The sequence below is a fragment of the Gastrolobium bilobum genome, unplaced genomic scaffold, assembly GCF_033153095.1.
Source record: "Gastrolobium bilobum isolate Gb01-03AN ecotype WA unplaced genomic scaffold, APGP_CSIRO_Gbil_v1 utg1090, whole genome shotgun sequence".
Classification (NCBI taxonomy): domain Eukaryota; kingdom Viridiplantae; phylum Streptophyta; class Magnoliopsida; order Fabales; family Fabaceae; genus Gastrolobium; species Gastrolobium bilobum.
This window is the reverse complement of record NW_026899797.1, coordinates 879,718-905,606: the sequence shown is the minus strand read 5'-3', so window position 1 is coordinate 905,606 and position 25,889 is coordinate 879,718. Positions and strand designations below refer to the sequence as shown.

General features: G+C 32.3%; 2 protein-coding genes across 2 annotated transcripts; both read right to left on the bottom strand.

Annotated features, from left to right (window-relative positions):
* Positions 1-15,280: 15,280 nt before the first annotated feature.
* On the bottom strand, positions 15,281-16,291 carry LOC133293541 (uncharacterized). The gene has a single exon (XM_061492117.1). It carries the CDS (start codon positions 16,289-16,291, stop codon positions 15,281-15,283), a length of 1,011 nt encoding a protein of 336 aa, XP_061348101.1.
* Positions 16,292-21,825: 5,534 nt separating this feature from the next.
* On the bottom strand, positions 21,826-22,411 carry LOC133293595 (basic blue protein-like). The gene is made up of 2 exons (XM_061492186.1): positions 22,219-22,411; positions 21,826-22,108 (listed from the first exon to the last, which is right to left on the bottom strand). The coding sequence occupies exons 1-2, from the start codon at positions 22,409-22,411 to the stop codon at positions 21,900-21,902; spliced, it is 402 nt and encodes a 133-aa protein (XP_061348170.1). The 3' UTR covers positions 21,826-21,899.
* Between the last annotated feature and the right edge of the window lie 3,478 nt (positions 22,412-25,889).

The window sequence follows — 25,889 nt, the reverse complement described above, 5'->3', positions numbered from 1 at the left end:
GTTAGACAATATTGTTACAATGGCTTGCCCTTCATCGGAGAAACCCTGCAGCTCATTTCGACTTGCCTTTAAACGCTCTAGTGACAGTATTGTTACAAATTCAAACGGTGTAAATGGGAGATGGAACTTCAACTAAAATATACTTCTCTCTGCTTGCACTCGCCAGATTTGAATATTTTTAAAAAGGGTAAATACTCATAAAAATTACATATAAAATATTTGAATAGATCGAATTTTGATTTAAATTTCTTATTATTTAAAATAATTACAAAAACATAAAATCTATAATTACGAGAACATCGATATATAGATACACACACACACACACACATATATAGGTTTAAAACTTTTTATAGCCGCTTTAGATAAGGTTGTCTACAGCTACTTGTTTTTAACTAAGTCTGACTAGTAAGACATAAAAATTGTATTTTCTCTCTCCGCCACGTCAGTCGACAATGTCGGAGAGAGAAAAAAAAGAACAACTTTATTATTACAACAAAGTCTTACTGATCAGACTTAGCTAAAAAGGGGTATATGTAGATAATGTTATCTAAAGTGACTATAGAATTTTTTTTTCACATATATATAATTAAATCGATTGATTTATTAAAATGATAATAAATAAAAATTAAAAAAAGAAATAATTATTTGTTTGGCCGGAATATTCAGAAGTGAGTATAATTTCATATAAGGGACTATTTAGTTGTAAGTAGCTATAAGTTATCAGAAGTAATGAGTGCCAAAAAGTGGACTTTAAGATGATTTAGAAGTGAGTATCATACCATATAGGGCAGTGTTATAAAAATCGAACCGGACCGGCCAGGTCGAACCGAAAACCGGTAAACTGGTCATGTGACAGGTCCGGGTAGAATAATAGATCGGACATGCAAACAAACCAGCGTGACCCGGTGTGAACCGGAATAAACCGGTTGGTTTTGCTAAAACCGGCGACTCGCCAAGTCAAAAAATAAACAACAAAAAGGAAGAAAAAACGTCGAAAAAAATGGAACGCTGGCCGCCGGGAGATGACTTGGCCAACAATGGGGTCCACCAGGGAAGACCACACGGTGGTACAAATGTCTAGCCAGAGATCTGGTCGGTGCAGAGGCGATAAACACACAAAGAAGAAGAAGAAGAAGTAGCACATAAAGAGACGATAACTATTTTCAAAAAAAAGAGAAAGAGAGACGATAATGGCAAAGAAGAAGTAGCAGATAAAGAGATGATAGCTATTTTCAAAAATTAAAGAAAGGGAGACGAAGAAGTAGCACATAAAGAGACGATAACTATTTTCAAAAAATAAAGAAAGAGAGACGATAATGGCAGTAGTAGATAATGAGATGATAGCTATTTTCAAAAATTAAAGAAAGGGAGACGATAGTTGTTTTCAAAAAAGAGAAATGCTTTTGTACTTTGCATTTATTACATTGTATTGGAAAATGAAATCTACAGAAGTACATTATTGCATTGATAAATTGAAAGGGGTAGTTTCGGTGGAAGGACTATATACAGAGCCCTAGCTATTACCCACACTCAACCGAACCTAGTGAAAGGAGTAGTTAATCACTTAATTCAAATGGAACGACATTTTGCAAAGCTACGACCTTTTTGAAAAATTTATTATATTAAATTATATTTAAAATATGATATTTTTCTTTTGGAATACAAAATGTAATATTCATTATTAATAAAGTTAGAATATTTATTTATCAAAAAAAGGAGAATATTTGAAATTGAAATTATTTTTATAAGTATTTAGATATATTTAAACTTTTTAATATAAATTATAAATTTATATATATTTACCGGGTCATGCGATTGAACCAGTGACTCACTGGTTGAATCAGTGTTCCACTAACCCAGTACCTCGACCGGTTCAATAACCGGGTCGAGTTTAACAACATTGATATAAGGGATGGGTTGCGCCTCATTTTAGGCAGGATCCAACCTCATTCGCTCCTCATTTTGGATGGGATTGATTGCTATAGATTTATAAATATATTTTAAAATGTAACATTTTTGTTTTTTTTTTTCCTTAAAAATATAATAATTGATTTTTTTTTGCCTTTGACAAAGCTTATAAGAGAAATAATTCTTGATATAGTATGAGAAGATCTTTATAAGTCCCTACATCTTTCATACTTCCACTGCAAAAAACAGGGGTTTAGCCACGTTTAAAAACGTGGCTAATTGGCACAAAAGTTGTGGCTAAATAAAACAACCACACTTTTTACTAAATGTGGCTAATCGTGGTGTTACAAAATTTTAGCTACATTTGTTGTTTTATGTAGCTACACTCTATATAAATGCAGTAACATTTATTTAGCCATATTTATTGTTATATAACCACGCAAACAACCACAACTAATTACTGTAAAAGAAAATTTGATATCCTTGTTTAGGCACGTATTAACCGTGGCTAATATATTGTTATTTTTATATAAAAAAAATTAATAGCCAAACGTGGCTATTGTTTTATTTTGCTGATATTATTTAATTGTGAAACCAATAAAACCAAACCTCAAATTGAATATACATGCAGTCAAATTTTTCGCATAAATAGAAATAAGATCCATAAATTTTATTTTATTATAACCTAATTAAATTAGCCTTCAAACTAAACCTTGTAAGATCAACTTGGCTATTTTTAGAAATAATATTAAGTATTTTTTTTCATTCAATTTAGAGAATATTTAGTACAGAGCATTGTATTGTCAATATCATAAAAAGAGGATAGTTGCAATAAAATGGTCAATTGTTTTCCTGAGAGAAATATAGATTTCAGGTAAAGGGTTTCCCCATCAGAACTCATCGTTGCATTGCCTCCCACATTGATATTGTTGGCATCACTTTACAACATATGAAGTTCTGAACTTCCACTTGAACTCTCACCAAGTTGGCTGTGCAATGTTTGCTGCTGTTAAGTGCTGAGTAAGGTTGTTGAGCACATAGAAGGGAGGACCATTGAGATGCCTTCAGCATATAGAGATTTCTAAGGTAAAAAGAGCAAGAAATTGATCTTAATTCAGTGATAAATGATGTTATTTGATAGAATTATTGACAATCCATTCTCAGACACACTCTCACTGAGTTTTTATATTTTGCAGAAGAAAATACATGCAAAAAGATTACTTTCAAACTGACAGCCATCCATTGGCGCGAATCGCGTGAGATTGGCGCTGATCGTGCCAAGGAAAAATACATTCACTGGACAACCACGCTAAACGCGCCACACTGGCGCCAATAGCGCCAAGGAGGAGAATTAAACAGCAATCTTCACTGATTTCCTGCGCAGATCGCGCGGGTTCGACGTGTTCAGCATCTAAATGATTTGATTTTAATCAGATAAGGATTGTGAATCAAATATTTGGAAAGATATGGCTGGATTTGATTTGTTTCTTATAAATAAGGGAGTAAAAATCCTTAGAAGGTATCTTTGGCAGAGTGGATTGCAAAAAAACACAAAAAAAGAGAGAGCTTTTGGAGATTGATGCTGAAGATCAACGCTCAGAGAAACTGAAGACTAAAGATTTCTTCTTCGTCTTCTTCTTCTTTTCCATTCTTTCATGAATTCTTTTTATTTTGATTTGTTAAAGTCAGATATGTCAGGCTAAATTCTCTTTGTAGTTGGGATCACGGATCCAATAGGAATCTTTTATAGTTTTTAAATTGTTTTTATAATTAATTTAATTTATTTAGTTTTATTCTACCTGTGTTAATTTTTCCATACTCTTTTTAGAATTGATCGTTCTATTATAGGGTTTCGAGAGTTAGAGCTCACATTAGGAATATTGGGGTTTTAATTCTGACAAGGGTAGAATAACAAACTGTGTATAATCTAGACATAGGCTTACATAGGTTGCAGACTTTTAAATTCATCTGCTTCATACTTGATTCAAGAGAAATTACTAGGACACTAAGGTTCTAATTGGGTTAAAGGGTTGAATACACTAAGACATTAGGGTTCAACTTTTAATAGGAAAAAGATGAATTGTCTGAGCTAATGAATTAATTAATTATAAGAATTAATTTATAATTATAAGGGAGGATCAAAGGTGAAGTGCATCCGACTGCAGTTTCCTTTACAACCTTATTTACTCATATTTCTTTTACATTCTTGATTATTATTGAATGCTGTAGATTATTATTGTCTTTAAATTACAGTCAACAATTACTTTATCAATTAAACTGAGTTTTCCAAATTAAGGGGACTAATTAGAGTAATAATTGGTGCATTAGTCCTTGAGGGAATGATATTTCTTATCACTTTATTACTTGGCACGATCGGTATACTTGCCGTAATCGCAACAAGTTTTTTTTCCTGTGAATATTATTTGGTGCCGTAATCACAATAGATTTTATTTTATTATAACCTAATTAAATGGGCCTTCAAACTAAACCTTGTAAGATCAACCTGACTATTTTTAGAAATAATATTAAGTATTTTTTTCATTCAATTTAGAAAATATTTAGTACAGAGCATTGTATTCACAATATCATAAAAAAGGATTTGATAAATATTGATAACTCTCGGATAGAGTATTAGAAAGGAAAAATCCATTAGATAATGAACTATTGGGTGAGAAATATAGATTTTAGGTAAAGGGTTTCCCCACGAGAACTCATCGTTGCATTGCCTCCCACATTGATATTGTTGGCATCACTTTGCAACATGTGAAGTCCTGAACTTCCACTTGAACTCTCACCAAGTTGGCTGTGCAATGCTTGCTGCTGTTAAGTGCTGAGTAAGGTTGTTGTTGAGCACATAGAAGGGAGGACCATGCAGCCATTAGTTGTTGTTGTATCATCTGTTGAGCCTGCATGCACTGTGCTCCCTGCAGGATCATCCCACTAGGAGGGTACTGCAGCAAAAAACCCAAAATATTGAGCACTAGTATTTATTAGTAGTGATAAACAAATTAAAAGTATTTGAACACATTTGAAATGAACACCATATAATCATATAAATAAAAGAGAATCAAATTAAGATTAATAAAAAAAATATACTTATAATATAAATGTTTCTTTGCGCGAATTAACTTTTCACTTACTATTTTAAGGTAAAAGCTTTTCAAACTTACCAAGTAGTACCCCTGTAAGCAAAGGGGTTTAAAATATTTAGTCTAGTTTTGATTTCTCCAATTCAGTTGTAACACCATCAGCTATGTATATCCTCACCTGCATAAAGAGAAGAACGAGTTCCACAACACGGACCAAATATGGCATTAGGATCTATAGACTCAAGTTCATAAAGAGAACACACTGCCAAGGAGTAAAGAAAAGTATTATTCTTGAAATGGACAAAAATGAAATACTTCCATTAAAGTTAACTCATACAGTTTAGGAGCCTCTCTTTATATACAGAGGTATACACCAGCTATCAAAGGGAAAAATAACCAAAAGATCAAAACTGAAATCTAACAAACTTCCAATGCAAAAATATTTTGAGAGGAGAAGGGAGGTAGGTCCGGGTAGCTCCTATGTGAAGGTACAATATTAACCCTTATGTCATGTCCGGGCCATGGTACGTAAGATCAGTAGGGTCCAATTCTTTAATGTTGAGGAATTAATTACCAGTGACAACTTCTATCGGCGAGTTTCTAAACAGTTAATAAATTAAAAAAATTACATTTGTACCATTTTTTTATTCTTATCTTCTTGAACGACTTAAATATCAAAAAAAAAAAAAACTTTTTATCACAAGTATTTCTTGAAGCTACAAATTTGTAATTAAGTTTGAGTTTCGAAAATAAGAGTCAAACCATCATTTACTTTCATTAAAGAATGTAACCACTAGTTCACCAAAAAAAATAAAAATGTAACCACTGTATTTGTTAGTAGTTGCAAGGGAAGTGTAAAAAATGATTAAACACTTTGACGTGAAAATATTATTTTCGTTTTGTAAATGATGTTATTCGGGATGGATACAGTAATAAAGAAATAAAAAACATAGAGAGTTGTGGCAAACAAGAAATTGACTCTGAAGTCTGAACTTCAATATGCGGCTATTTGGGTTTACGGATGTGCAAAAATAACAAAAACCAGTCATCAAATTTATTTGAACTACATGCATTACTTAATACAATGAAAGAGACTTTAATAGAACCCAACGCTTGCACAAGATACAAGAATATTTTATAAATGTATAAGCGCAAGTATGATATGATTTATGGATATAGTATATGTTAAAAATATGACAAATTCAATTGGCAACTGTGAAAAAAAGTTTTTGATTTCGGAAGTACAGCACTGGCATTATTAGGATGCAGTTACTAACCAAATCAGTTATACTATTCTGTGATAGCTAGGAAAGAGAGAGGGTATTACAAGATGACAAATGTAGGCTCTTTTTAGCTTCTATCTCAACCCATCTGTTTGTCCCCCGATCCTCTCCTTCCCCAATGCCCATCCTAGCAAGTGGGAGGCGGGTTCCCTCTCATCTACATATGAAATCTTTATTTTTTTCCCATCTACATATGTGGTCAAGTGTAGAATAATTACTTCGAGAACATGATTGCAAGATAATTTGTTACTTTCACGAAAACAAAGATAATATGTTCCATACAATCCTTGTCTAGTTCCTTTTCCCTATATTTTTATTTATTTATTTATTTAATTTTCTCTTTAATTTATCTTTCTCTTTTATTGATCTATTTTTATTTTCTCTATTTCTTTATTTCATTATTTTTTTTCTATCATCTTATTTATTTTTTATTATTTCATTATTTCATTACAAAATTATATCATCTTATGAGCCAACTTGCTTCATTATCACCTCATATTCTTATATAACACTTAATTTTATGTATCACCTCTAATTGGCTAGCCAATATTTGACTCATGCTCTAATGTGTACTCCATGTAAATAATCTGATGCATGTCTCCCTTGTGGAAAGATATTTTTAATCCGATCAAATGCCAATGTAAAACGCATACAGCTTAGTGTTATTATTTTCACCCACTTGGCTTATTTCTAAATTCAACATAAGGTTTCTATCCTTATCTCCATAGGACAAGGTATACAGTTGCAAAGTGGGATTAAATTTTATACAATAACAAAAGGAACCGTTTATACTGCTATCTAACTCACCTTGACAGAGTGCCAATGAGATCACTTATGCTAGTTATAGTACCCATGTACCTGCAAAACAAAGGGGAGACATGGATAAGTAAAGGAAAAATAGTATGGTGCAGCACTACCAGAGAATAATTTTTATTTATGTAGATTGAAAATCCCAATAATAATAGAACATTGATAAAATCAATGGCTTTGATTTTGTCTTGAAGGACGGCGAAGAACAAGTCTTCGGAAAGATATAATTGTTGTGCATGTATTTAATATGAACCACACTAGAGATTGGGATAATAGAAATCAAGCTCTAAAATGAATTGTCAAATCATTTTAATATTTAAAGTTAACATCAGGAACTAAGCTAAGGCGAAGACTACGAAAAAGATTATATGTCAATAAATAAATAACAACGCTTCATTTTTGTTCTTTTTTATAACTTTCTTCGGTTTCTTCGATACTTCCAATTTCAAATCCTTGTCAAATAAATAAATCCTGCCATATTATTTGTAGGGATGTTTTTTGCTTCTTTTTGTTTTGGTAGACTCCAAGGTGCTCTTTTAGATAAATTATTGATGTTTTATTTAATTTTATGCTGAAAACTGTTTTTTTTTTTAGTGGAAGTTCTTATGTTCTTTATATGAAAAAAAAAATCTTTACTTAAACCCTGGACGGAATTTCATTGATTTTCATTGATTTTCCGTCGAAAATCTTTACTTTGAGGTGATCTGTTTTTCATTGATTTTCTGTCTGTTATCTGTGGAAAACAATCACAACATTTTTCGACGGAATTTTATTTATTTTTCGTCGAAAATTTTCGACGGAATCCTTAATTCCGTCGAAAAAATTGTTAGCAACAAAGGAATTGTCGACGGCCTGAATTTCGTCGATAATTCCGTCAAAAACTTCATTTTCGACTGAATTTTTACAATTTTCGACGGAATTTTTCCATCGAAAAAATGGACTTTTCTAGTAGTTGGGTTTTGTCTCAGAAAAAGGCAAATGGAGTTGTCAAAGGAAAAGAGTCATTCTGGTGGAAAATGTCTAAAAACAAAACCAGATAGTTTCATACCAAGGTGAAAATACTAAAGTTTCATACCAAGGTGAAAATTGTGTGTGTACCAAGGTGAAAATACAAAAGTTTCATACCAAGGTGAAGATTGTGTGTGTGTGTCTACCAAGGTGTGTGTGTGTGTACCAAGGTGTGTGTGTACCAAGGGGTGTGTGTGTGGAACACTCAGGTCAAACACGTCATAATACTTCAAATCTTAATGTAACACAAATTTCAAAACATCAGAATAATAATAACGTTGTCCACATCATTCCTAGGGTATGAGCAGAAAAATTGCATCCCTCTATTAAAAAAGGACATCCCATTTTTAAAAGTCTAAGAGGCAAAACAACAATATACATGATGATACATTTACCCACAGCAAACTAGGAATAGTGAGGAAATATTAAGTCAGACATTTCATCAAACATGTTATGTTCAATTACTGAGATACACATCATAGTTACCACATTGCTTGGTTCAACTCTTGCGGTGCTTGAAGTAACTATTGAATGCGAAACAAAGTCCCTGATAATCTGCAAAAAAATCACCAATCGATTCATACAGGCACATTCAATTTGATAGACAAAAAAACACAAGGAAGAAACACCATACAGCCACTACAATTTGAATGAATGCAGTAACACACAACTAGATCGAAAGAACCAATTTACAATTCTTTGTGAGATTGGCAAGCGCGTTAGTGGCGCACTTGGCCATTACTCGATCGGCTTCGTTCAATTTGCTCGTTAACAGAAAAGAGAGAAAAAGAGATAAAGAAATAGAAACAGCTGTTTTAAGATTTTGAAGGAATGAATTCAAAAAAATCAAAAAGAGCGAGATTGAATCCTAGTATATGAAATCGAAAAAATTAAGCAATAATCACATTGTAGTCATGATACAAACACGAAATAGGTGCATAGATCCAAAGAGTGTGGAAGGAGAATTATTGGGAGGGTGTGTGAAATGAACCCTAAATAGCTCCTTAAGAAAGAGAGTTAAGGAGAAAACGAAAACTGTGTAGGATGCAAATGCAGTTCTGTTTTTCGTGTAGTGGAGAGAGAAATTATTTGGGTTCATTTTGCTAAGGGGACTCATTGTGTTGCACATAGAGCTGGCAAAATGGGCCGAGCCCGCCGGGCTGGCCCGCCCCGCCAGCCAAACAGGGCGGGGCGGGCTGAGTTTTTCAACTCGCCAGCCCGCCAAGCCCGCCCCCCAAGCCCACCAGCCCACCAAGATCGCCCCGCTACGGGGCGGGCTAGCCCGCCAAACCCGTTTTTTATTATTATTATTATTTTTATTTATTTTAAGTTACTCAAATTAGATAAGATCAAAATATTTTCTTCATTCAGACACGCAAACAATCTTGAATCCTGACCCACGTGACATGACAGCGCTGATCATGAAAAAAAATTTCTTTGCTGCTAGAAATCTTTGAGCATCACCGTCAGTCAACATCCTTTCTTTGTAACTCTTTCTCGACGCCAGCTCCTGCAAGGAAACCGCATGGTATATTTGGTTTAAGCGAAAGCTACACACGCATTAAGTCATCTTCATTCTTTTGATAAACTATCGATTAAGTCATTTGGTTTATCAAACCGCATGGTATATTTGATAAACTATTGTAACCCATTTTTTTATTATTATTTTTGTTCTTTTTCACTATCGATTATCTGCAACCATTAAGTCATCTTCATTCTTTTTTCTTCTTCAGTCACATCTTCATTCTTTTTTACTTGTCAAAATAATGTGTAATGAAGTAATTTTTGTTTTATGTAGGATCCTTCTAATGAACTTTGCTGCAAATCGTTGGAAGTGTCTGCTAAGGTATGTTTTGTATTGTTATGGTTTTCTATCATACTATTTTGATTGCACCTTTTCATCTATTGTGTGTTTTGGAAGCTGTGATATGTGAATGTAATATTGAAATGGCTATTGCTATTTTGTTCGGTTTTGTTTTGATTTGTTTTTTCTTCTTCTGTGTGTCTTGGTTGAGGAAACTAAGAGATTTTTGGATTTTGGATTTTTTTTGTGACTTATCTTTTTAATTTGAATGCTTGATATTATGTTTATAGTCTATTTATAACACTGAATGGAACCCTAAACTTTTTTTGATGTTTAATTGATACCTGTGTTGTCACGTAATACTTAGTGAGAGTGATGTTTAATTGATTTCACATCATAACACTAGTACCCAATTTGCATTTATAATATGCTCTTCCTTCAGCGAAAAAAATGTGCACATGGATGATAGTACTCTGCATCCTTGGTATTCAATAATGCAGATGAGGAAATTGATTTTGAATTTTTCTCTTTCTTTAATGGTTAAAAAAAATCTAAATGCTATATTATGTTTGAAATGAGGTCACTAAATTAGTTTTGTATATTTTGATATTTGCAGAATTGCAGTTAATTATTTTATCTAATATCTGCATTGAAATTGAAACTATTACAATTGATATCCCTATTGATATTGAATCTAATGATGTGGAAAAAAGTCAAGAAGAATCTCAAAGCAACAAAAGGGTCAAGATATCAACAGCAGATTGTTGGAAATTTTTCACAAAATTAGGACCCGATAAGGATGGTGTTGAAAAGGCAAAATGTAATGCTTGTGGTCAAGAGTATAAGGCTGGTGGAAAAACACATGGAACAACATCTTTAAATCGACATATTGAAAAGTGTAAAGAAATCAAATTTGAAGATATAGGTCAGATGGTGATAGTTATGCACGGTAGATTGAAGCCAGGAAAGATAGATCAAATGGTGGCACGTGAGATGTTGGCAGTTGCAATTATTGAACATGATTTGCCATTTAACTTTGTTGAATATGAGAAGATTAGAGAATGGGTAAAATACTTGAATCCTGACTTTGTTCCTATTTCAAGAAATACTGCCAAAAGTGATATCCTAAATATTTACAAGAGAGAGAAGGAGAAGCTGAAGCTAACAATAGCTAGCATTCCTGGTAGAAATTGCTTAACTTCTGATTTATGGACATCTTGTACAACTGAAGGTTACATATGTTTGACAGCACACTTTGTAGATAAAAAATGGAGGTTAAATAGCAAAATTATCAACTTCCAACATATGCCTCCTCCTCACACTGGATTTGAATTGTCTAAAAAAATACTTGGTTTCTTGAAGGAATGGGAAATAGAGAAGAAGGTTTTTAGCCTTACTTTGGATAATGCATCTTCCAATGATAATATGATTGGTCATATTTTAAAAAGTCAACTTGTTATGCATAATATGTTGTTATGTGATGGAGAATTTTTTCATGTGCGTTGTTCTGCACACATTTTGAATCTAATTGTGCAAGAAGGGTTGAAAGTAGCTAGTGTTTCTTTGATGAAGATTAGAGAGAGTGTCGAATATGTTAAGGGCTCAGAAGGTAGAGCAATAAAATTTAAGGAATGCATTGAATATGTTGGAGATGTTGACAATTCAATTGGCCTGCGCCTGGATGTTCCTACTAGATGGAACTCTACTTATTTGATGCTCCAAAGTGCTCTTAGTTACCAACGTGTGTTTGCATGCCTTCAATTGAATGACAACCATTATAAATTTTGTCCATCAGCTGAAGAATGGAAAAGAGGAGAAAAACTTTGTATTTTCTTGAAGCCATTTTATGATATTACCACCTTGATTTCTGGCACATCTTATCCTACTTCCAACATGTATTTTGAGCAGGTTTGGAAAATTCAATGCATTCTAATTCATCATTTGAATGATGAAGATGAGGTTTTAAAGACTATGGCTGAAAATATGTTGTTGAAGTTTGAGAAATATTGGGATGAATATAGCGTTCAACTTGCATTTGGATTTGTTCTTGATCCCCGGATGAAGTTAGATTCATTGAAATTTTGTTACTCACAAGTTAATGAATCTACAGTTGATCAAAAGGTAGAGCAAACAAGGAGAAAGTTGTACATGCTCTATGAGAAATATGCAAGTAATAATTCTTCTACTTCCACTTCCACTGATCAAAGTGATATTACATCTCTGTCATCAAGTGGGTCAAGGTCAAGGGATAAGAAAGATTGGGAATTGCCAATGTTTGGTGTAAGTTTATATAGTTTATTTACTTTAAATTCTATCCTTTTGTAAGCATAATCTTACTTATAGTTTCATTTTTCATGTTACAGAATTTGAAGATGCTCAATCATCACCTTGCAATAAAAACTGGAAGGTCTCAACTTGACATTTATTTGGAAGAGTCATCATTGTGTTTTGAATATTATGAACATTTGGATGTATTGCAATGGTGGAGGGAAAATAGTAAACGCTTTCCAGATCTATCGTTAATGGCTCGTGACTTATTGAGCATTCCTATCACCACTGTGGCATCTGAGTCTGCATTTAGCATTGGGGCACGTGTCCTTAATAAATATAGAAATAGTCTCTTGCCCAAATGTGTTGAAGCTTTGATTTGCACCCGTAATTGGTTAAATGATTTTCATGCCAATGGTAATTTATTTAAATTGAATGTATTTGCTATATTATTTTCAACCATAATTTTTTGTTAATATGATTATTTTCTTTTTTGAATTGTGATTTGTAGATAAAGATGTTGAAGATGGAATTTTAATTGTGGCATCAAATAACGAACAGCATGGTGAATCGTGATTGTGTTGGAAGTTTGAGTGGTTTTTTTGTTTATGTTTTTAGTGAGATTAGTATTTTGGATGTATTTTGCTTCTCACTTCTAACTGAAATTAGTATTTTGCTAATAGAATTGTCAAATGTTGTTCATGAAACCATAGTCCTAGTCCCACTGTCAACGTCAAAGTTACGGCTTTTTGGAGAAAGCAAATGCAATCCGCCAAGTATTGTTATCTAATACTCTTTTCCTTTATTGTTTTTGGTGTTTGCAATTTATATCTAACTTAGCATCCATAATGGAGAAACTTTCAGGTTGTTGCAGCGACCAGCAAGTGATGATGGCTAAGATGATGATAACTGGAGTGATACGTGAATTTTATTTTAGTTTTTTTTTTATTTTCATACATGAATAGTCCTCCATGTTATTTAGCCTCTTAAAGTGATGTTGCATAAGGTTTTGTTGTATTTGTATGTACGTTGTACGCATGTGTGAATCAATCTTGTGTATATATTATTAAGTATAGTGCAGCAGCAACATCTAGTTTCTCTAATTTCATTTTCAATCGAATTTGTCTTTACATGTAGTTTTTGCTTTGCTTTGAGTCTCTGAGCAGGCTGATTGGTGATTTCCATTAAAAAAAGATTATTTAGAGTACTCAAATAAGTAATTAATATTGTAAAATCTCAATACATAGGCGGGCTGGCGGGGCGGGGCGGGCTGGCTTTCTTAGCCCACTATCAAAAGCGGGGCGGGGCAGGCTAACTCATTTTTTGGCGGGCTTATGACGGGGCGGGGCGGGCGGCCCGCTTTGCCACCTCTAGTTGCACATACGTGGCATTTTAAGGTTTTGCCACATGTTTTACGAATGTGGATAAATGAATGTACCTAAAAGCCGCATTTTTTGTAGTGTTCAATCCCAAAAAGAGTTTTTATGTGATGAACCTGTATATTTTTCACACTTCAAGCTTTAAAAAAAAATATTCTTGGCATGAACAAAGGTGTTAGAGATTGAATATAAAACTTTATATTTTCCCTAAACCAATTACAAAATCTTTTTAACGATATTAAAACAAATACCGTGTTAGTGATTTTAATATAAAACTTTATATTATCCCTAAACCAATTACAAAATCTTATTAACGACATTAAAAAAAAATACCCCTAACAGATTCGTTATTCCAGCTTTATTATGCATAAAACAATGCATAACAAATGAGTATTACCACAAATTATGCTTTATTCTATCTATGAATATCACAATTTTAAGTCATATGCATTAATCATCAAACAACTAACAATTTAAAAAAAAATGCAACTCACCCTAACTTATCTCTTTAAATAGAATCACTTAACTCAACTAGGCCTCTTTGGATGAGTTTTTGAAAAAATAACCTTTTATGAATTTTTTTTTTTAAAAGTCAAAGTTATTTTTCGTTTAGATGTAATATTTGAAAAATATTTTTAAGTAAAAATACTATTTGGATGTTAAAAAAAATCACTTTTTAAGTATATAATTATGGGTTTTATTAGTGTTATGTTACATGATTTAAGTGTTGTTTCCAACATTCACAAAAAAAAAATGGAGAGAGAAAGTGGAATGACGAAAAAGAAAGAAAAACATGTGGACCCCACCTCTTTAATGTGTGGGTAAAAAGGTGATGTTATATCATGTTACATGGTAAACATAAAACCCTATAATTATTGTTGTGTCCTTTTCTCTTTGTGCATTCTGCTTCTTTTGCAGTGTCATTTCTGGCTTGTCCATTGTGACTGTTTCATGCATTATAGGGTTTGAAACTCTCCACCGTGCGCCCTTGTAAGTTTGAATAGAAAGAATAACAATTTTTTATTTTCTCTTACTCTTTCTCTCTCTAAGCATTTTTCCTTTTCATTTTGATCGTTGCAACAATGCATTATGCAGATCCTTCTTCGCAAAAACTCTGTTCATGGATCTACAACTGCGAACAGTCTCGATTATATCATTGCATATCTCCATCCTTGGCGTTCTCTAGTTTAGTACATGAGTGTTCAATTTGCTTAATTGATTATGATATTTTCTTCGCATCTACCCTATTCAGTAACGAAGGAAACAAAGGAGAAACAAGTGAAAGATGTTGAAGATGGTTATTCACTAGCTTTTGACTTCTCTTTTTTTCCAAAAGTTATTTTGAAAAATGTTAGATTTTGGCTTTTTTTATTGCCTTTTGCTTTTTTTAAAAGCCAACGTCCAAATAGTCAAAAAAAAAATTTAAAATCACTTTTTTTCAAATACAAAAAAGAAGAAGCAACTATTGAAAAAGTAGAATTCCATCTAAACACTCTTATTCCTGCGATAATGATAATTCACTTTCAGATATCAAATAATTTCCTATATAAAAAAAATAAAAAATCCAAGCATTTATTAAGATACTATGCAAAGTAATCCACAGGCTGCAAACAATCCTCGTAATCCAGTACTCATACATGTACGCATAATGATAATTCTTATGACATCGATAAACTATTATAGATATCCGAATCCCAATTTAGATAAATGATGTTTTATTTATAACTATCACACATGCGATTGCTCCTGGTGAACATCTTTAGCCTTCAATGGCTCATAGTACTCTCCGTGATAGTCTTCAAGGTCATCTAACAAATCAGACTCGTCAATATTCTGATACTGGTAGGACTTGCAAACAAAATAGAGCACAGATTGGAGAACAAGTCCAAAAATGAACAAATGAGACATCATCAAGAAACGCAGCATCCCAAATGCCGTTCTGTCCACCAAACTCAGCCTCCATCCATGCACGAATACCACTTCCACTTTCTTAAACAAAAACTGTACCAGGATAAAGGAAACGATGAGTTTCAAAAATATGAGTAAGGACAAACCCATCTTCCCCTTTATCAATTCATTGCTCATCATCATGGCTTCAACTCCATACGAGTCTTCCAACACCGTCACAACACTAGATAATTGCCAAACCACTGCAAGGTACACAAACCCTATTAAATATAAGATCCCTATAACCACTAAACCTAGAATCCCACCACTCTGTACCCCAATAGTAAGGGCATATACGATGAAAATAAACACTGCCATAGCGTTGTAAGCTAAAAAAGCAAAGATGGTGCACATAAAGGTGACCATAAGTCTCTTCAGGACCATTGGAATAACGCTCATGACCTTGCTGAAAGTTATATCTCTTGCAGTATAAAAGGAAGCGATGGTGTATACTACTGCAGAAGTGGATAGGAGTAAGAAGATGAATAGAAAAGTGAAGTAAACGAGCTTAAAGAGCCAGAAAGTGGCATATTCAGAGGTGATCATGTCAGAGAGGTTCTGGTATTGGGGTGTGCCCTGTGGGGTTTCGATTATTTCCTCTATGTTGTGAATGATCTTCCTGTAGAGGAAATGGGATATTTGTATGTGAATAAGGAAGATGAAGGAGAAAGGGAGGACAAGAGTTAAGGTTATCTGGCTGAAGATATTCCTCCATGAAAGTATGATCTTGAAGGATTCTTTGTAAACACCATAGAGCCCAAGAAATTGCATATCTTCTTGTTCTCTGTTCATGGCTCTGTTTTTCTTCGATGGACTTTTGATTTGCAGTGGTGGAAGAAGAAATGGGTTGAGTATAGATGATGAAGAGGCACGAGATTGATGGCAAGAGAATGTGCAAAAGTTCGAGTAATTTTATGGGGAGTTTGGCAGAGGAAAAAAAAAAATTTAACTGCGAATCTCAATTTTCCATAATATCTGTAAATTTAAAATTTAAAAAAATTTAATTTTCCAAAATTATTGAAGAATCTCGCGTACCAAATGCTTCCTCTTAGCCATGTGACGTTAATGATAAAAGGAGTGGTTAGAATAATTGGAGACTTTTTTATTTAGTAGGTGATACCCATTTCAAAACTTCATATAATATAATGTTACATTAGACTCAGTTGGTCTTTCGTATCCTCTAACTACCCCTACTTTTGAAGTGAATAAGTTATTTGAAAACTGAAGGTCAATGGTTACTTCGTTGCTCTCTTTCCCCCACTCTAATAATACTATATATATAAAAAAAGAAACAAAAAATGTGTATAGAATTAAATATTATTCAGTGATAATAAATAAGTTTATAATCAAAATTATCTAAGAGTTTAGTGCTAAATAAAGATCTCCACCCTAAAATTTTATTTACAAAAAAATACTAGTTTATTGAGAATTTATTAATTGTTAAATATTTGCTTTAATTTTGATTCTTCTATCTCTCTTACAATAGCATTAATGAATATTATAGATGTCATTTACATTTACATGTAAAATAAGTTTTATCCAGATGTTCGAATTACAGAATATCTGGTAGTTCACAAATGCAAGGCCAAAAAAGGAATATAGGATTAGATAAAAAAGTTAAAATAATTAAGTTATTTGAGAGTTGAGAAAATAGTGAGAACAGTGACCAAAGTACCACGTTTGGACAAAAAATTTACCGGACTGTCACGCTAACTTGGTTCTGTGCGTTTTGACGTGGCATATTTCGATAAATTTTGCAAAATTCGCTACATAGGTAGCGAATTTTGCAAAATTTGACATGTGGCATTTTTGGTTCTGACGTGGCATATTTCGCTACACTGTGTAGCGAATTATGCCGCGTGACATTTTGGCAAAATTTGCTGTTAGCGTGGCAGTCTGATAATTTTTTTGTCCAAACATGACAAAAATGAAACAGGGAGAATACTGGCATATCCGTAATTCTGGTGAAGCGGGATTGGGTTTCCGGAAAACAATGGCCGTCATTTAGTCTTGAAAGGGATAAGAAAAACTCATTGGAAAGAAAAATATGCAATTATATTTTATTTATGAGTAATACTTTTCTTATGTTGTATAAGAGAAATATTATCTGTTACTCAAACAATAAATAAGATAAAGAAAAAAGTTGAAAGTGAGAGAAAAAAAATTTATATAACCCATATAAAAATTATGAGTGTAAGAAATAATATTTTTCTTATGTAACTTAAAAAAATATTACCCATTATTTATTGATGCAAATGTAATGTGAACCCTCAAGAGAGATGGCAATGATAAAAGTCAAGATCTAAATTATATGATTACAAAGATTCTGATCATGTTATGAATTAATTATTTTAAAATCTTATTATATAACTCAACATATAACGCTCATGCGAACGTCAACGTTAGGCATTTAGCCACTACGAATAAGATTAATTCTCAATGAATGATGCCTCGTTTTTGTTTTTGTGTTTTTTCAAAACTTTCTTCGGTCACACGTCATCAATGACGAAACGTCCGCACGCTGTTTGAGTTCAGTTTATTAAATAAGCAGTTAAATTGGTTATAGCTATTTATCACTTTGTTTTATATTATTGATTTGTCGGTAATTTTTTTATTTAAGGAAGGTTTGAACTTATAATTTTATACAAATTATTTGAGTCCTTCACCATTAATTCATTTCTATATTAAACTCATAACTTGTATTCCTTACTATTCATAACCAACAACAAAATTCAAATGTTTAGAGGATGCATCTTCTATTCTGATTAGTGAATATTATTTTAAGGATTATGTCTACTTCTATTTCCAGCATGCACCAGCAGCATTCGAGAAGACTTTTTTTAAAAACTAATTGAATGATCTATCATATTTCATACTTCAATTTGGGTACAATTTTTTTTTCCAAGCGAGCAAACTCAAATTTGGAGTCAAGAAAGTGACCCATGCATGTAATTAATTTATCACGCATCATAGATGTATGTCTTGTATCTGAATATTGAGTTTTTTCACTAAATAATTTATAATTGTGATTTAAAATCTTGTTGTGATTGGTAATTTATTTGTACCATAGAATGGGAAAAATATCTCTTTACTTTACACTTATCTACATAAAAAAAAAAGTTTAAATTGAATGAGAAAGAAATATTAATAAATGGGTGGGACTAAATTAAAAAAAAAAAAAAAAAAAAAACCAATAGCAGACGGGCCGTTGGGTCAAACTTTATTGGGTCAATTCAATTTTTTACATTACCATATTGATTTTGGCCTCTTAGACCCAAAGTCATTTAACTTGTGAAAAAATAATAAAAATGAAGGATTAAAAGCTCTAAATATCATATTCTTATTCATGCTATTGTTATTGTTTTGAACTTTCGTTTACTTACATGTATACATTCGTGCGTGTCTATTCAAGTAGTTAAATTTTGACCAAATCATGTATCACCATTCTTCTGTCCAGTTGAATCAATTTTTTAAAACTAATTCAATAGTCGCTAACATATATCTTTCCAAACTGGAGAAATCAAATATAACTTATCCGTGATACTTATCTACTAGAGTTTATCTTATTATATTTTTGGTTATTAAAGAATCAATTCAACTCAAAAGCTTAAACTGTTGGGTGAGATTATATTAATGATTTTATATATCTCTGCCTCTCCATACGAGAGCTCACTGTACTTGAAAGGTGAATAATGTACAGCTCTACATACCTATGTTAAAAAATTTCACAAAACTTAATTAATTATTAATTAAATAAGGACGGTGAGGATCGAACCTGTAATACCAAAGCTCTTATACCATGTAAAGGAATTTTTTAGAAGATTGTTATTATTATTGGTCATTTAGGATTTGCATTATTAATTATTTTTTTCCGAGATTTTTTACTACAAATGTTGGTTATTGTTTAGCTTTTCAACGGATTTGGGCCAACAAAACATCAATGCATGGAGCGATTTTAGAGGATGTTGGACATAGTTGCTTTTCTGTGTTCTTTTTTATCTTAGCTCAATGAGATTGGATATTTATATACGTCTATGAGAAAATGCTGACCCAAAAGAACGAGGCTCTGCCGTATCATTTCACTTTCGGCCTAGGCCCGCAAAAATAGCAGATCTTATTGCCACTAGTAAGGATCCAACTTTCCAATAGTTCCTGAACAAACAAAAAAAGTTGCATAAGTTTAGGAAGAAGGTTATATTTACAAACTTTTTATTTACAACTCTTACAAACTATACTACACTAAGTATGACCGGTCATACCTTAATCAAGAGTATATAATCGGTCATACTTAATGTAATTTGTAAAAAAAAATTATAAACAGATCTTTTCCCAAGTTTAGGAGCGATATCGTGTATACATTATTACTTACATATGTTAAAAAAACCATTTTGTACACTTGCATGCACAAAATCAATAGAAATGAGCAAATAATGTACCCAGAGAAAAAGGAAAAAGAAAAGTAAATAATTAAATAGTCATTTTAACAAAATTGTATGGTAAGACTCGTTTATATTTATTAACTTGGTTTTATAAGAGTTATGTTGTAGGAAAAATGATTGTGTAATGTTATAGAGATTCGTTTTGCGTGCCTTAATTTTTATTTTATTTTTTTGTTTTAAAAAGTGTGGGCCCCACAAAATGTTGTGAGAGTAGGAAAGTTTGTTGTGTTATGTTAAAGGATAAAAGTAAAACCCATTAACTTTATATAGAGTTCGCTTGCATGGGTTCTTTTTTTTTTTTTTTTTGGTAAACACATGGGTTCTTTTTTTAGTCAGCAAATGCTTCTTCTTTTAAAAAAAAAAAAAAAGTATTTCTACTACAAAACTTAGGATTTTTAGTTTATCCTGTTACATGAACACTATTCATCATTCTTGCTGATACATAAAAAATCTCACTTTCCTTTATTTTTATTTTTTTTATTCTTTTAAAGTGGCCCACCAAAATCTCTTTTCTGCAGGACTACTATTCATTTTTCCCGTAACATAACAAACTAAAGGCCCCAAAACTTATATGGATATTTGCTTTAAAAAAAAGTTACAAAAAGTCAAAAATTTATTTATTTTGGAAGCTAAAAATTTTAGCATCTAAAAATAATAATAAGTTAAAAGTCAAATTTTTTTTAAAATTTAAACAATTTTAATTTTTGTGAAAAGCATTTCTAAAATAAGTTAGATATAAAAGTCTTCTCTTTACAAGCTCATCCAAACGGGCCTTACATAGTTTAGGGCATTAAATAAAGAAATAATTTCTAAAATAAAAATAAAAATTAGTTTAGTGCATAAATTGGTTAAAACATTATACGAATATCTAGAGTGATGATCATTTTACACTGGTTTAAGTTACATTCAGAGTCTTAGTCGTTAATCCTATTTATTTCAACGACTTTGATTTATTAGCTATTTAAACTGTTAAATGTAAACAAATAATCAATAGTCAAGATTTGATATAAGATTACATATTGTTGTACCGGTATAACAATAACAATTGACACTTTATATGAATTTATAAATCATTATACTTATATGTATCATGCTTAGCTCATTCCCTTAATTCCACTAGAAACTGAGGTATAGTAAGAATCAAACTCGTAATTCCGTAATCACGGACAACAATTAATCACCTAATAACTTAAGCTTAGAAGTGAACGACTTAATAAATTTTATTATATCCCTCTAACATCTATCATTATGGTAAAAGTAATAACTATTAGTTAGAGGGTAATTTTTTCTATTTAAGAGCTTATAAATAAATGTCACGCGCGGTCCCAACTTAAACTTTGCCAAAGTATAATACCCACTTACAACAACAATTCATAGTGCTAATGATCATTCCTTTCAAAATAAGAAACTCAGAGATCATACTAGAAAGTCAATTATATAATCATTAGTATGCAGGCACTGAATAATTTCACACGTGATGGATACTCGACTAATTAAAGAGTAGAAATGATTTGTTCAGTTTCGATGTAAACAGACAAAACAATTTTGAGTTGTACTAGTGGTCAATATAATAACATCAATACTTATCCTCAAAGCTAGCTCTCCCCAAATGCTTTTGCGGTCATCCTTAGTGGAGCAATGTAGAAAATTTAATTTATTTGCACAACCACACATGACGACGCCGTCACACAAATACACATTATTGGCACACAGACTTAAATAATTTTACAGTATGCAGATACAAGGTCCAAGAAGAGTCCGTTACTGAGGGACCGTCTCTGCTTCATCCTAACATATTTCTCACCACAAAGCCAGCTCACTCCCACTCTCTGTACAAAACTATGATGTGATTGATATTCCAAATCCATACAATACAACAAAGTACACACATGATCAAACACTAATACTATTATTTTGGGATAATTAAAGAGAAACTCTTGGTTAATTGACCATTAACTATTCTATCTTAATACTGCATTGATGGCAAGCTTCATCCCAGATTCACAGTGACCAGTAAAGTTGCATATGAAGCAGTTCATCCCTCTGTATACCCTGATTTGGTCATTCCCTGAACTGTAAACTTTAGCATTCGCCGGCGACGTCTTGCAGTTGCTGTATCCAGTGCTGTCCACGGCAACCACATTGTGGGTCGTTGGGTCGTAGTTGAAGACTGTAACAATTAGCATATGCATAGTTACAAACTTTATTCTAGACAATATCTAGAAAATTAAGAAAGGGACATAACATAAATATAAGGGGTGGATGCTTAATTTAACTTACTTAGCACATCATCATGTAAAAACTTTTGTCCAATGGGCCAAGTATCAGTGTTGAAGGTCCATCCCCCAGGTCCTCCAACGATGTGTGTTTTTGCTGCAGGACTATGGCGTTCCACCATAACCAACAGGCATAGTAGTGAAATCAAAGTGACCATAACTATAACTGAAGATGCACTGCCTCTTCCCCGAGACATTTTCTCAGTAAAGAACTTTGCTATAATTAAGAACAAGAAAATTAAGTGGAAAGGTTGTGTTGTACTGCAAGGTTGAGAGGCTTAGCCCTTTATATAATGGGATTAATTGATTATGTTGGATTATGGGATTTAAAGCATGTTTAATAAATAGATTTAATAACGACACAGGCAGACACAAATTGGTGGCTTTTCCTCAATAGTTAAGGTCAATTCATTAATTCGTTGATAAAGTTGGATGCAATGCAACCGCTAGGTACCACATGATAACCCTCCACTTTTGATTTTTTTAACTGTTCAATTATATGATAAGTGGGGTCTAAATAAATAAATAACTTAGTGTATTTTTAAAAAGTGTGCCCTTAGGCCTTAGCATTAGACACATTTAATTTTAATGAAATTATTTATTTACAATTTATACCAATAGTGATAAAATTATTTGATATTAAATAAATGAATTGTTTAATTATAATAATAATAATAATTTAGTTCATATGTAAATTAATGATTATTCCAAAAAAAAAACTCGTTAACGGTGTCCAATAAATTAAAGGCTATTAACTAATACGAGTCAATTAAGTTGTCATAGGGTTATTCTAATTTAATTAATAATTTTAAATTCATGCGAGTCTTAAAAATGGGTTTAATGTGTGTCCTTGTAAAGAAGGTAAATTATGTCTTTTTAGTGACTTACAGAAAGTCTGATCGGTCATATTTTATGTAAATCTGAAAAGTTACTTTTTTTTACTTTACACGTCAGCGATGTGAATGGAAAGAGAGAGACAAAAAGTAACTTTTAAGATTTACACAAAATATGATCAGTTGAACTTTGTGTAAATCACCTAAAAGGATACAAGCTTGTGTCCTTTCAGAGGATACTTCTTTTTTCCTTTTAAAAATACAGCTTTGTTAAAAAATTAATAGAGAAAATTTTAACACTCTTATGAACCTATTTGGTTCGAATCTAAATCAATCGGTATCGGTTGACAATCGAATGCTGAATAATTTATGGGATTTATTAATCTCCTTTAATAGAAGACAACTTACTTCATGCCATAAAAATAAATTATGTGAGTCCCATTATTTTAAAAATAATAATATAATTTTCTATATTTTTCTGGCATAAGATAATTGTTTCCTACGAAAGGAGACAATTTAAACCCATAATTTATATCAAAAACATTAAGTTAAAGTCTAAGAACTAAACGTCGATCTTGTCAGAAATCTAATTATAGAATTAATCGCATGAATTTCGGGGCCATAATGGAGAGGATCAAGGCCGCCGGAACATAATTAAAGCAATTGCAGTAGTAATTGCAATGTTGACAGCATACTTTAATGAAAGTTTCTTGTGCCCACCCGTGAAGCTTGATTGGACAGCTCTTTCACTAACCTCATATCCAATTCCTGTCACTTTGGTACTGCTTTGATCTCTGGGTTGTGGGAGGGAATACTTCCAAGCCTACGAAGACTAGTCATTTGTACTTTCATGTTATTCATATAATAAAGAGTAAAATTTCTTTTGAATTTCTAACAAAATAACAAACAAACAAAAAACGGTTTTCACTTTCATTTTTTACAAAACAATAAAATAAAATTAATTTTTGGTTCTTTTATAATTTCAGTTTTTTGAAAATATAATTTTTCAGAAATTTAACGAAGATCCAATTTAATCTATAAAAAAAGATTAATATAAATATTTTTTTTATAAAAGATGAAAATGAGAATTGTATTTTATATTAAGGACCCAATAGACACTTTAGTCTATAATAAATGTCATTCTCTTTAGAATTTCTCGAAAGACTTTTTGGCCTCAGCTTAATTAACAAAATTTCTATTCGAGCCGGTAGCATTGCAGCAGCTTTCTAGCAAATAAGCCATGCTGTGTTTTAGTAATAGACATGGTCATGTTAAATTAAGACGTGGTCATATTCTCTTTTAAGAATACACACAATTTTGTAACTAATTAATTGTAAATAAGTATATTATTATTAGTCGATAATTAGTTGGTATTTTTATCTCAAACAGTATATAAAATATACTTTCGGATCTAGAAGAATGAGTGCTTAGATACTGGGGAGGGGAAAAAGATACTTTCGAACAAAGGAAGAGTTCATCAATTCATAGAAAAATTAAAAGTACGGGAATAATACACGCTTTTCTTCTCCTTCTTTTATTTGCCTCAGTAAATATGATTATGATCAGCCATTCAAATAGATGATGTGGGCGGTGCGGTGGTGGTGTCGAATTGCTTTGTGTTGGGTCCATATTTTCGTTACTGTTAAATACTAATTAGTTCCTTTAATTAACTACGTCAAAAGGCAATAATTACGCATTGACTATAGAGGAGAGACCGTTTAAAATGCTTTACATTGTTGCCCAACCACCATTGGATGGATTCGATGAGAAAATGAAACCAAAGAAAATGCAGGAAAGAAGTAAGATCACATTTGATACAGTGTAAAGAGTGCAGCGGCGGTGAGAAAAAATTTACACATCAATTATAAATTGAATTTGGAAATTGTCTGTATAATTTTACTATCTTGAACTATAGCGTTGAAAATGAAAACCATCCTATACGTGAGATGTTAATTCTTTGATTTTCTAAAAAGAAACAACTATCTTGTACGATTTTTTAAAATTTAGGTAAAATATAAAGAATAAATGTTTAATTTAGTCATTAAAAAATTAATGTATCACAACATCAATTATTTGAAGATTTTTTTAATTGTATTAGTTCTTCTTTTTTTGAAACATCTAAGGAAAGAAAAGAAACAAAAACTAGCTATAGATCAGCCTAGGGTACATGACCCCTCTAAGATCATTCCTAACAAGAACATTACAGCCCTCAGGAGGAGAATAAAACAAATGTATGAGCCAGTTGGCCTCAACCTTATGTGTAGCAAGCCAGTCAACAACACCATTAGCGTCTCTATGCACATGAGTAATCTTGACATTCTAGGTTTTGGTAAGCAGGCTTTGAATTCTTCTCACTAAACTAGCAAAAGGTTGCTGAAAGTTCCCCAAATTCTGGATCGCTTGGATAGCCGAAGAGGAGTCGGTCTCCAACCAAACGCACGTATACCCTGACGACCAAGAAAGATCAAGGCCAATAAGGATACCCCAAAGCTCAACCATAAAAGAGTTGCAAGCACCAAGGTTCCTGGAAAATCCCACAAGCCATCAACCACTGCAGTCTCTGATAACTCCTCCACAACCAACCTAATTACCATTAATACTACAGGCATCATCAGTGGTAACTTTCACCCAGGTTGGGTCAGGAAACGTCCAAGCGATAAGGGCTTCCTTTTTTTCCTGTCTGACAAGGCCAACATCTGACAACATGGCTTTAGCGAAAAAGAAATTCTCAGCTACATGGCCAGCGCTAAAGCTAAGCTTATGAGGAGTGACAGAAAGGCATTAAAAATAAGATTGTTTATGGGTTTTCATTTTATCATTTAACATAACACAACAAACTTTT

Excerpts from the sequence above, each read along its gene's own strand:
- LOC133293541 (XM_061492117.1), bottom strand. The coding sequence starts at position 16,291 with ATGAACAGAGAACAAGAAGATATGCAATTTCTTGGGCTCTATGGTGTT.
- LOC133293595 (XM_061492186.1), bottom strand. The coding sequence starts at position 22,411 with ATGTCTCGGGGAAGAGGCAGTGCATCTTCAGTTATAGTTATGGTCACT. Across the intron at positions 22,109-22,218 it reads TTTACATGATGATGTGCTAA|TCTTCAACTACGACCCAACG; the intron begins GTAAGTTAAATT and ends TAATTGTTACAG.